The following is a 14,059-nucleotide window of genomic DNA, read 5'->3' as shown; positions in this document are numbered from 1 at the left end:
GTCCCGGTGTCTAATTTTGCTCCCCAATGGGAAGTTAAGTAAATAGGTCCCTTTTTTTTTATACATATGTTTTATTTTAATTCTTATCAGACTTCTTTTTTTATCACCAGCTCAGAAGCTGATGTCAAGAAGAAAAAAAAACACTTCTCCCAACTAGAGATGAGTTACTCAAGCCAGAAGTGCCCAAAAATTTTTAAAAGTTTGTTAAGTGAGACAACAGGAAACAAGAACAGTCCTTTAACCACAAAGTAAAACCACTTCAACCGTTACACCCTGGAGATGTAGTATGGATGAAACCACAGATAAAGGGTTAGAGAGAGTGGAAGAAGACGATCGTATGACGGAGACTGGATGAGCAGTCATACCATGTTTAAAGTGGATGGGGAACTATATTGACGGATATGGGTGGACTTAGAAAAAAAAATGCAGAAGTACCCCAACTTACAGCATTGATCTACCAGCCATATGAAGTGCAGAGCGAGGTACCCAGGAATGAAGGTCAGGGTACAAAAGAGATATATAACACAGACTTGTGGCAACCAGACTGGCATATAACCACACTCTTTATTTGTTGTATTCCTATTCATTTCTATTTCCACTAAATATCGAGTTGCTTCTTTCTCCAGTACTTTTATTATAGCATAATACTATTCCATGTCAGTTTCCCTGCTTTTCACCAAAAGGTTAACCGCTGGAACCTGCCAACCCTCACAGCCTGATTATATGCTAACATCTCTCCGCATGCATAATTCCATAATGAATTGAGTACCCACAATGTTTAACAGACAGAGAGAGAAGAGAGAGGAGTGGGAGAGGGAGATGTTATATAATTTATATAAAGAAAACAAAAAGAGAGAACAGAAGACTGAGAAAGATGGAGTTATAGCAAATAGAAATATTAAGCTGGGATTTTGTCTTTTTATGCGATTATTGCCTTTGCACACTCATTTTTTTTTTCATACCAGTTCGAGGAATTATTGTTATTATTCTGACAACCTAGGGATTGTCTTGTCTTTTGAAATATCCTTCTCTGTCATCCTTTATACACCCTCAACCAAAAGTCATGTGATTTCATCGACTTCAATTTCGAGGTCATCTCTGATCTTTTTTTTTTGTTTTTTTACATAGGCATCACCACTTATCAAGGCCAAGAGGCCACTCGAGGATAAGGGTTAAAGAGTGTACAATGGTCAACTGGACAATATAGTAATCATTAGTAATGGAGATTCAGTAAATTTGTTAACTTATATGTAACGGCTCATCAAAAACTTGTTTACGTTAGACTTGAAGACAACCATATTGTAGTCAGCTGGAAAGCAGAAAAACGGAAGACAATTCCATAGGCGTGCAGTTCTAAGAAAGAAGCTTTGCTCGTGGAATCTACGCTTAGGTTTATGCACAGATAAAGAGTTGGGGAAACTAGTGATAGTGATAGTGTTTTCTGCTAGACGGATGTTTCTTGTGAAAGTTTGGCGAGGGGGAACCATAGAATGGGGCTCAGTCGAGCACCTGCCATGAAAATAACGATACATCAGAGACAAACTCGCAACATCTCTTCTGTGAGAAAGAGGTTGAAGGGAAGAGAAAAGGATATCCTCGACAAGGCTACGAAGACTATTTTGGACTCTATCAAGGCAGGACAAGTCTTTTCTAGCAGCTCCTGCTCAGATGTGGCAACAGTACTCCATTATTGGACGTACCTGGCTATTATATAGATAGAGAATTGCATCAGCAGTGAGATATCTACTGGATCGATAGAAGGATCCCACCATTTTTCCAGCGGCCTTGGCAACGGATTTAATATATGTGTTCCATTTAAGATCAGGAGTAATAGTCAAGCCCAGAAGCTTGTCAAAACATGAGGCCTCCCCAAGACGAGAGCCAGTCATTTCAATTGATGTCAGATGGGGATCAGAGCGTTGATGATGTAAAGATAAAAGCTTGGTTTTAGATGCATTAAAAGTAACAAGCCACTCCTTTCCCCATTGTACCACTTGCTCAAGATCAGAGGAGAGAGAATCAGAGAGAACTTGGTCATTTACCATCTTAGATATGCTACCATAGATAGTAGTGTAATCAGCATAGATGTCTACAAATGATGTAAGGATGTGATTTGAAAGATCATTAATATAGATCAGGAAGAGAGTTGGGCCCAGGATGGACCCATGAGGGATTCCAGCATTAATACTAAGAGCTTCTGATTTCTGCCCATCAACCACTACTCTTATGAACCTATCAGAGAGAAATGATTTAATAATTGAGAAGACATTTCCAGCTATACAGTAGCTGGAGATCTTGTGAAGTAAACCTTTATGTCATACTCTGTCAAAGGCTTTTGATATGTCAAGAGCAATTGCCCTAGAAAGGTAGCCTTTAAAGTATCATTCAAGCCACGACGTTTTCTATGTAACATAATTTAAGACAATGTTTTAGCAAAAAATGATATATAAAAAAACAGTAATTGACTCGTATTAGAGACATGTTAAATTATATGTAGATAGATAGATAGCTTGATTGATTGATTGATTGATTGACTCATTACACATAGCTACATTGTATACACACGCCCCCCTTTTCGCTGGGGCTCCTAGGAGAATTAGAATAGAATTTAAGTAATGCATTGTATGTGATTAAAGTTTTGTTAATTGAATAGTTATTTATTTTTAAAAAATACACTATTAAATAAATTTATTTATTCGATGATTATAATCAATAAATACATATATTTAGTTGAAATGGATGACGTCATAAAATTATCTTCACTTTTTCAAAGAGTTGTCAAAAACTACCATTTATCCTTTATGATGTCATTTATTCTACTTTGTCTTCCATTTGCCAGTTCATTGGATTTTTTCGCAGGATATTGACCTCTAAGATAGAATGGGTATGTAGCACTTATATAATTATGTACGATGCATTACTTAAAGTCTATTATTAGAAAAATATAATAAAACCGTCTTAATTTTGTAAAACCGGTTCTATTTTTTGCACCCTCAAAAACCTACAAACAAAATTACGAAGGAAACTACAACAAAAATACAATTAGCAACATTAATTATCAAGGATGTAATCAAAGAAAATTGATATGTGTATCTGTATTATTTGGATTATTTGGACTACAGTTCCTAGTTTGAGTGTTATTTTCACAACGTTTCGGTCGATGTAGCTTCCGGCCTTCTTCAGGTGTATCAGTTTGCACCATTAAATTACACACTACTATATTTTGTATGTGTTTTGGGACCGTTAAGTTAGCGTACGTTAATAACTAAACAACGAAGTTTTTTTTGGGGGGGGGGGTTACGTTTTTAATATAAAAATTCTTGTTACAGTATGCGAAAAAAAAAAAAAGGAAACTTAGTAAAAAATACCCGATTTAAAAAGCCTTCTACAAAATTACCATTCTTTGTTTATATTCAAACATGGAATGTTCACTCATTTCTATATTAAAAGCAAAGGAAAACATAATGGGTTTACACGCGCCGATGTAGCAAAAAAGAACCCCAAAAAGAAATAGCGACTTACTTTTTGTTTGGCAATCTGCATCAACAAGTGTTGAACTCAGGAATCTGCATGGAATTGTGAACGGAACCTTTTAGTGAATTAATGAGGGTAGTATGCTCTCTTTCCATTAACCAATACCGGGTAGAATTCTCAAGTAATTCGCAATTGTATTTTCAATATCACTCGCACTGAAGATTGAACCTTCATCGACCAGAACATTATTAATTACAACTTAATGAACCTAGTACTTTATCCGTTACGCCCGTTCCTTTCGAAATTTTGTGCAGATTCCCCAGTTCGACAGAAATATTGCTGATTTCGACAGAAAGACTTCCGAGTTCAATAAAAGACAATTGAAGAATGTCGGAAGTTACATCGACCAAAACGTTGTGTGAATAAAAATGAACTTGAGAACAGTAGTCCAAATAATCTAAATGATACACATTATCAATCCTCATCTCAAAAGTTCAGAAATTTGTATGCGTATAGAATAGAAATGACGATTGTTCGCCAATTTTTCGAACCCTGAAAAATAATCAATAGTTATAATAAAATGAACAAAATTTCCTTACTTTATTTATACTTACTTTATCAGTTTTTGTTTCCTTTAAAACAATGTGGTATGTTGTTAGTATTAATTGATTGGTACTTATGTACTTGTTGTACTATGCTGTTTAATACCATCCCAAAAATTCCAACAAAAACCTAACAGCCAGCCATGGTTTCCCCCAGAATGTGCTGCTGCCATCGCACACAGAAATCACTTTTTCCATAGCTACCAACGTAATAGATGCACTGAGACTAAAGCTGCCTTCAGGACTGCCAGCAACCACTGCAAAAGAGTAATAAAAAAATGCAAGAGAGCTATATGTTCAGTCTGTTAAATCCAAAGTAGCTGAGCAGCGGCTTGGTTCCCACCAGTTTTGGCAAATAGCAAACAGGATCCTGAACAGAAGCGTGCGTTTTATCCCAACTATCATCAATGGACCTGAGGTCATCTCGTCAGCATCAGACAAGGCCAAACTATTTGCCAAAAACTGTGCAGCTAATTCTACCCTATGCGACGAAGGCCATCAACTCCCCATATTTCCTCCTGTAACGGATAACACACTATGCAACATACAAATATCTGTGCGTGATGTCGCCAAGCTATTCAATAGGCTTGATTCCAATAAAGCAACTGGCCCTGACGGCATTCTAATGATTGTGCTGAAAAAGCTTCAACTAGAACTTGCCCCGTACTTACAAAACTCTTTAAGCATTGCCTTAAAGAGAAGTGCTTTCCAACACCCTGGAAAACCTCATCAGTATGCCCTGTATTTAAGAACTCAGATGATAAGTCCTCTCCCTCTCAGTTCAGACCAATAAGTCTCCTGTGTGTCATGAGTACACTGCTGGAATCCATATTTAATAGAGAAGTAGTCAATCACCTCAGCAAAAATAACCTTCTTAGAGACATGCAATATGGTTTCCATTCTGCCAGATCTACAGCAGATGTGTTAACTGTTATATCTCATAGGATTTGCGAATCCCTTGACAAAGGCTTCCTCTCTAGGGCAATTGCTCTTGACATATCAAAGACCTTCGATAAGGTATGGCATAATGGCCTACTTCACAAGATTTCCAGCTATGGTATAACTGGAAATGTTTTCTCGATCATAAAATTATTTCTGTGATAGGCTCATAAGAGTAGTAGATGATGGGCAGAAATCAGGGGTCTATCCTAGGCCCAACTCTCTTCCTGATATACATCAATGATCTCCCAAAACACATACTTAAATCACTCGTTGACATCTATGCTGATGGCACGACCATCTATGGCAACACATCAAAGGCCGTAAATGACAAAGTTCTCTCAGATTCTCTCACCTCTGATCTCGAGCACGTGGTACAGTGGGAGAGGAGGTGGGTTGTTACTTTTAATGCATCTAAAACCAAGCTCCTATCTTTACATCATCAACGCTCTGATCCCAATCTGGCATCAATTGATATGGGTGGCTCTCGTCTAGGGGAAGCTCCATGTTTTGATAAGCTTCTGGACTTGATCTTTACCCCTGACCTGAAATGGAATACGTACATCAAGTCAGTTGTCAAGATCTCTGGAAAAATAGTAGGATCCTTCTACCGCTCCATAAGATATCTCACCCCTGATGCAATTCTCTATCTGTATAAAAGCCAAGTACGTCCAAGGATAGAGTACTGCTGCCACATCTGGGCAGGAGCTGCTAAAAATAGCCTATCCTGCCTTGACAGAGTACAAAATAGACTTTGTGGCCTAGTGGGTGATGCCCTTTTCTCTTCCCTGCAACCTCTCTCCCACAGGAGAGACGTTGCGAGCCTGTCTTTGTTTTATCGTTACTACCATGGCAGGTGCTCGTCTGAACTCCAATCTCTGGTCCCCCCCTCGCCTATCTTTCACGATAAACACCCACCTAGCTGAAACCACTGTCAAAAATTTTCCCCACTCCTTATCTGTGACAAAATCAAAACGTAGATTCCATGACCAAAGCTTCTTTCTCAGAAGTGCACGCCTGTGGAACTTTGTTCCGGTTGCCTGCTTCCCACTTGACTACAACCTGGATATCCTATGTGAAAAAATTCCTGATGAACTGCCTCCTTAAGTAAGACATCAAATCTCCAACACTAACGTACCGTACACACAATAGCCCTTATCCCCGAGTGGCTTCCGGGCCTTGATAAGTGGTGACTACTTTGTAAAAAAAAAAAATGCTGGAACAATAACATTAGTTAGAAAGCCATTCTTAATATGGGGAGGGGGGTTTGAAACTATTTTGTACTTTCACTTAATTTAATAAAAGAAAAGATATCGTAAAACTTGAATTTAACTTGAAAATACTATTTTAAAAAATTCGCAGGACAATAAGTGCATAAGCACCAATTGATGCATATTTTAATCAAAGAAATATGGGTACTTATGCAGAATACGAACCGCGTTGTCATCAGCATATTTCGGGCAGGTTAGGTTATCCGCCAAAAGGTGCTGAAACGCACAACCAAAGAGGAGTGTTTTCATTTGATTTGGAGGTTTGTCCGTTTAATTTTCTTAGAATTTTTTTTTTAATTCTTCAGTCTATTTTCTTCGTAACAACGACGATGCTTGTGCAGTGTATGGACCGTGCTATTTTAAAGAATAATTTCAAAATAAATTCAATTTTTAATGCATCTTTCGTTTATTAAAACGAAAGCACAGAATAGTTAAAAGCCGCCCCTGCCATGTTAAGAATGGCTTTTTAAATAATAACATTATTATTTCAGCACGGTCTGTAAACTACACAAGTGTGTATCTTTTCGTTGAAATTGCCATACGATAACTGTTTTCGAGTGTAATTATCTTTTCCTCTTAATCTTTAACTGTTTGCTAGTGTTTTAAACATTAGCCATCGATTTCGTTCGCACCTTCCGCCGGTTTACATAACCTGTCCGGAATATGCCGATGATAACATTGATATTCTGCATAAGTACTAAATCTTTAAAGCACCCAGAAGAGTAAAACTAGGTAGACAGGTAGATAAAAAAAAAGTAAATTTTATTGCGTTTGGTAAGCGTTATTTATTATATATATATATATATATATATATATATATATATATATATATATATATATATATATATATATATATATATAAAGCTGAACGTGTGTGTGTCTGGTCACGAATAGGCTCCTATATGGTTGACTATTATAGAAAACTGATCACATATAATGATAGATGTATTGAGACACAGGAATGGGTATGTTTGATCTGGCATAATGATGATTCATTAAAATTGTGGGGTTGACGTATGCGCCTGGTCCACAAAGTATGGAAATAAAAAATTAAAAAATTAAAAAAAAAACGTTTACAAGTGTTTTTGATATAAATGTACATAATAATACTTTGATAAGTATGTTTTAACTTAAATAGGGATGGTATAATAAAATTGTGGGGTTTGCTTTCGCGCCTGGCCTCCATAGAATGGAAATAGACACAAACTTTAATAAAGACTTTTCATATTTGTCTGCGTAAGTATACTTTGATAATTATGTTTCAGTTTGAAGAAATATGGTATAATAAAATTATGGGGTGTTCGTTCACACATGACCTCCTTAGAATGGAAATATGTCACAAAGTTTAACAAGTTTTTTTTAATATAAATCCACAGAATATTGTGATAAGTGTTTCAGTGTGAACAGGTATGGTATAATAAATTATGGGGTTTATCTATTTTATTTTTACTTTCATCATATTTTGCTTTGGTTTTGATACCCCCAAATTCGAAGCTATCTCTTTACAACCCTTCCTTTTCATGACCTATCATACTTTCATAAATCATTTTCTGTAGGCTGTTTTTGAACCCAGTCAACGACGGGTACTTTTACTAGTATATATATAAAACAAATAACGGTTATATATATATATAGTAAAACACCGAGATACGGCATTAAAACTTATTAACAAAATACAGTACAGTATATAATACTCATGTGTATAATCAAGTAACATTATAAATAACACTGTAACGCGGAGCAAATACCGACCGTAACTAGGGACAGGAAAAACATCCTATTCCACATCGTAACCTAAAAAAACGTATCCTGATTCACCTTATCCTGGTGTTCTACTGTATATATATATATATATATATATATATATATATATATATATATATATATATATATATATATATATATATATATATATATATATATAAGTTTGCAATGAAAATATCAGGTCTTCAGCGTCATAAGAAATTAATATCAGGAGGTTCTGTCACATGCTAAAAAATAGGAATAAAATTTAGTTGCATGTAAAAAAAGACGAAATAGGGGGTGTGAATTATGGTCTGTGTTGAAATATAGGAATAAAGAGAAAAAGATGGTGAGGGTTAAGAAACCAGTGATAAAAATAATAAAAGACTAGTAAGAAAGATATATGTATGCGTGTGTGATAGCCGCTTTAAAACATTAAACATTCTATTGCGTATTGGGTTCATTAATAGAGGTATGTCAAGTTAACAACTTTTTGGAATATTTATATGAAAACGAGTATAAAATAAAGTTAATCTAAATTCTTCTGTTTTAAAATTCTTTTGAATTAGCTTGAATTTGTCATGGTCAGAAAAGGTACAACTTATGTTGCCTTCTGACACATCCCCGCTACTCCAATATCATCCCTACATGCATTAGTAAAGAAATTAAAACATAGGGAATGAAAAGGAAAAACAAAGGAAAAAAGAAAAAAGAAAAAAAAACATAGATAATTTTATTGGTGGTGGTTTTTAAAACATTTTACATATAGTCCTCTACCCTTGCGTCATCCCCCTGCCTACTCCCCAGCTTTCTTTACTAATTTCTATGCAAAACCTTTGCGATAATGCAAATTCATTTGCAGATGTAATCGAAAAAGGTGGAGAGTACTGGAAATTTGGGGAGACTTGTCACTCAGCTTCTAGGAAACACCGCAGGTTGTCTTCAAGGAAAGATCCTTGATGACCTGTCTTAAGTTTTGAGACATTGTGTTGAACAAAGATGGCGGCGTAGTTCAGATCAGTAACCAAGATGGCGACCAAGAATCAAATGCGGTCCGTCGCGTAGTTAACCTTTTAAGTTCTGAGATATTATGTTGAACAAAGATGGCGGCGTAGTTCAGATCAGTAACCAAGATGGCAGCAAAGAATTAAATGCGGTCCGTGACGTAGCAAATAGCGAACTGATTGAATCCAAAATTCGACGATTTTTATAATAATTTGGCGACGTTTTGATTGGTTGTTTAGCACAGCCGTTGGTTATAAAAATGATTGGCGAATCCATTCGTCTCATACCCCCCCACCACTTCGTCTGATGGGGAAGGTCTCCTCACGGCTTCGGCTGCAGGGAGACAGGGTAGTACATGTCAAGGATTCGTCACTTGACACTCAGCCCAACAGGTGAGGGGCCGGTAACCGGCCCAGCACCTGTTGGACCGAGGTACACTACCTGAGTAATACCTAGGAGGTCCACCCTCCCAGGCCTTGCCACCGGGCTTTCCGGTGGGGCAAGTTTATTGCTTGCTGCCTGAGGCGCCCCGACCAGGGAATGCCGACGGGGTTACTCAGGCAATTTTTTAAATTGCAGGAGTGCCCCTCCTTTAGGGGAGCCTGTGGGATTCCCACTTTCCGGCCTTGTGCCACATAATGCTAATGTGGGCAGCATTTAAATATATACCCCCCATCACAAGTCAAAAACATTTTACAAGCTGTGTGAAAGTTTCTTGTAAATCAATATTATTATTATTATTATCAATAATAATAATAATAATAATAATAATGATAATAATAATAACCTCAAAATGTATTTAATTAACAAAAATTCCATGCTTAGATCTAATTATTAATTATAATCCATTGTGTGTGTGTGTGTGTGTGTGTGTGTGTGTGTGTGTGTGTGTGTGTGTGTGTGTGTGTGCATCTTACACAAGTTATTTTAAGTAGTACTTATTTGACGTGAAGATTCTGTATGCTGTTCAAACTGCTATAAATTGTATTTTGTTGCAGTGACAAGTTGTTTATACAGGACTGCGCTGGACAGTTGATAATTCATGCCCCTGCAGCAAAATTATGTTGTTGCAAAGAAAGCAGTGTCATCCGTCAGTACTTTTCGTAGACTCGTCTTCACATCTGTCCCATCTGCTCCAGTGGCCTGTTTTTATAAAAGACAGAGTCCTCCAAATTTGCATATTTGCATATGTGCACGAAAGCACACGAGATTCTGCAAGATTGCATTGTTGTATAAGGCCGCAGGCGCCATCTTGGACCCTTTTCAGCATCATGCCGCTGCGTCAGCAAAGTGCACACTGAGGCCGTTTAAGAGGTAAGCCTGCATTCCCACAATTTTTGCTACACTCCCCCTGATATCATCATCACAGAGAGGTCAGGGACGCAGTGGCCTGTTTCTTCAGGTGCTTCTTTGAAGAGGGGAACTGGGGGCTTTGTCCTCGCCTGTGCTTTCGTCCTCGGTTTCAGTTTAAGGCTACTAATCTCAGGATCGCTGTCTGACGAAGTCAGCGTAACCCAGAATGATGGTTCACTGGTCTCGGATCCAGTCTTGCTCTCATCGCCGAGTGGCGGCTGCGCTTGTGATACCAATCAAAGATCCTTGATGTGATGGGGTACTCCGTCAACCCGCACCGATTGCGGGTTGATCACCTCAGTAACACGCCTGGTTCCATAGCGTGTGGTGCACTTGCCGCGGGGGTTCTTAACCCAGACCACATCCCCCTCTTTGATACTCTCTCTCGTCGCTTCCAGCTCAGGCAGTGGGCTGGTCCTCACGCCTCTCATCCTGATGTGGTACCTGTGCAGTGCTTTGGCTGGCACAGAAGGGGGTGAAATGGCGTCCTTAGGGGTGACGTTATACCAATAGACCACCTCAGGCACCATACACCCCTTCCTAGCTGCGATGGTCTTGACGGTACTGTGGTTTCTCTCAATAATTCCATTCCTGCTAGGCACATGGGTGCACCGAAATCGCAGACGTATACCCCAGTTGTCTGCAAACTGTTCGAACTGCTCCCTAAAAAGAAAGTGCCATTGTCGGTCAGTATCTCAGAAGGGGACCACGCTCGAGGAAGACACTTTCCAGTTCACAGACAACAGCGGCCGCCACAATGCAAATCTAGATGGTCCGCAATCGATGAGCGTCAAAAAATGCCCGCCGTTGTGGTGAGTTACGTCCATGGTAAAAAATGTACGCCGAGATAGCATGTTGTTGCAAAGAAAAAAAGAGTACACAAAACCTCTGCTCACTGCAGCAGCATCGTCCATTGGTACTTTCCGTAGACTCGTCTTCACATCTGTCCCATCTGCTCCAAATTTGCATATTTGGATATGTGCACGAGAGCACATGAGATTCTGCAAGATTGCATATATAAGGCTGCGGGCGCCATTTTGGATCCTTTTCAGCATCATGCCGCTGCGTCAGCAAAGTGCACACGAGGCCATTTAAGAGGTAAGCCTGCGTTCCCACAATTTTCACCACAAATTATGAAGGAATGAGGAGAGTTAAAAAAATATTTGATGCTTGTGCATTATAATTTGATGTAAAAAATGCATTTCAAAGTAAAACCACTATTACATACTGATGTGTCATTGTTGAACTTAGTAATAATTTGTAAAATTATATAAAATAATCGAGTACAAGATCTGTTAGCAATATCTTTTACAAAAATATTGTTATAATCGTATACTTTCAATCTGCCATTTTCTAATTAGAAATCGCAGAAATTAACAGTAAACAAAGGAGATGAGTCATTTTGCCATACGGAATTGTCCGTAGAAAAAGAAACCGATAAAACTGCATTATTTAATAAATTTTATTTTTTCTCATAATTATTTTTCTATGCGATCATTTTTCCTAATTTTGAGAATTGTTACTAATTTTGACATGGCACGTAAGTATGCAATAGTGTTTTGGTTAAAATACAATTTTTTATACCCAATTAAAAGCACAAGTACTAAATATCTTTACCAAAAGCAATAAAAGATTGATTTTGATTAAGATATTTCTGACTCTTCTAAAAACATGCATTTTTCTTCTATTTTATGTAAATTTGGAGCCGATTTTTTTTTTTTACCAAATTATGCAACTTTTTTTTATTAATATTTTTCTTGTATTCATATCTATATCCGAATGTGTTACGTTAGACATCTATTTTAGCATCACTTTGAAAAGATCTGCCCACCAAATTGCTGTGGCCACACAAAAATTTGTTAAGTCTATCAAACCTTGCTTCGTCTCTTATTCCACCGTTTCATCTCTATCCAAATGATTTAAACATTCTCCGCGGTTGATGCGAGATACTGATACTGATAAAGTCCCCTTGTGGCTTGACTCTTTTCATAAACGCATTACAGAAAGGTTGTGAAACCAACCATAATATACAAACAAGTCCATTTGTTATAAGAAAGACTTCTGCTATGTATCCGAATTTAGATTCCAAGCCAAACTTAGGCTTTCGACTCTGATAGTGTACGAAATATAATATTGCTAATCCCAAAATTCTCTACCACCTCAGAATTGAGGTTAATATGGAGATTAACATACGACAGGCTTTTCATACAATTACTGATGAAAACACGGTCTTCATTAACCTAAATAATAAACTTATGTAGTGATCAAGAATGCTGGGATCTAGGTCAAATTCCTAAATTGGGTCATGCTTTATAATTGAACTTCATTTGTCAATGTATATAAACTTTTTTAAACGTTCAATTCATATTAAGACTGTGAAGCACTTACGGTTTGCTAGTGTCCCTAACAATTAAGTCTCACGGTGTCTATCGAGTTGAAACTTTGTGTAATTACTGAAAATGAGTTAGAATGCATAAATTGAAAAGAAAGATTTATTTTATTTAGAAAGCGAAATATAGACGCTCTTATAACTAGGACACTGGGTACATGTGATATATTTTAAAAAATCAAGAGGCTATACATTCAAGATAAAATTTACACATTATGGTAAAGAGCAAAGCAGTTAGTGGCTTACTATTGCAAGACTTATTTATATAACTTCATATATCATTGAACAAATAGAATTTCAGCAAATCTCACAAGAATTTTTAAGAAGGTTCCAACAACTCTCGGAGAGAATTTGATAAATAATAGGTGCATTTTATCCTTTCTTTAGAATAATTATGCAGTAAGCAATACTATTATGTATTATCTCATAGATTTTAAAACAAAATTAGTTAGTATCCTATTCATAGGACATCGAAATATAATGAGTTAATTACCACTTCCCTATGAGGGCTGGATATGACACGTTCAATTGATTGTGCGGTTATATGTGGATGAGGATATAACAAACATTGATAAAGACCTGGTTTACAATTGTTTTCATTGTTAGGATTTATCGTTGTTTTTCGATTGTCTGCATTTTTATTATTGTTGCTTTCTGTGTAACGTTGTCGTTCACTATAACTGACCGCCACGTCGACCACATCTCAATATATTCCACCAGATAGCGCTGGTTCTTAATACACGGTGCCATACACAGCTGACTTTCAATACACGGTGCCATACACAGCTGGCTCTCAATAGACGGTGCCATACACAGCTGGCTTTCAATACACGGTGCCATACACAGCTGGCTCTCAATACACGACACCAGACACAGCTGGCTCTCAATATACTACACCAGTCACAGCTGCCAGACTGGTCGGATCTTTTTCAAATAAGTAAGAGGAAGAGTCTCAGGTGCTTGTCCAGCATAATTTCCCAAACGCCACACTTTTCTTTTTTCTTCTCCTCTTCCTTCCGATCTTTATACCTATATATGCGTTCTGTTCTATGAAGTCACGCTCATATCACGGTATAAAAAGCTGACTCTGCATGTGGGTCGTCATTAATAGCGGAATCAGACTATATTACATTCAAATATGTTTATAGAAACAATAACCCGCCATACGCTTTTTTGATGAGTCTTCAGACGTTTTTTTATCCAAATCATCCATATTCTTTCAAATTTCAAGATATCATAGAGGTTTTAAGGAAAATATCTACGTTTAATATCTGTTATGAGTG

At 37.3% G+C, this 14,059-nt stretch overlaps 1 protein-coding gene across 1 annotated transcript in view; it reads left to right on the top strand.

The window, feature by feature from the left end:
* Positions 1 to 2,779: 2,779 nt before the first annotated feature.
* LOC145303658 (protein fem-1 homolog C-like) overlaps positions 2,780 to 14,059 on the top strand; it is a 28,867-nt gene continuing 17,587 nt past the window's right edge. The window contains exon 1 of the mRNA XM_080145241.1: positions 2,780 to 2,884. Coding sequence (XP_080001367.1) covers positions 2,881 to 2,884 — 4 coding nt within the window. The 5' untranslated portion in view covers positions 2,780 to 2,880. The remainder of the gene's footprint in view (positions 2,885 to 14,059) is intronic.

Source organism: Euprymna scolopes, chromosome 19 (assembly GCF_053919585.1).
Source record: "Euprymna scolopes isolate OS-2025 chromosome 19, ASM5391958v1, whole genome shotgun sequence".
In the NCBI taxonomy this organism is placed as follows: Eukaryota; Metazoa; Mollusca; class Cephalopoda; order Sepiida; family Sepiolidae; genus Euprymna; species Euprymna scolopes.
The sequence above is the reverse complement of the archived record's forward strand: the minus strand, read 5'-3'. Positions and strand labels throughout refer to the sequence as shown.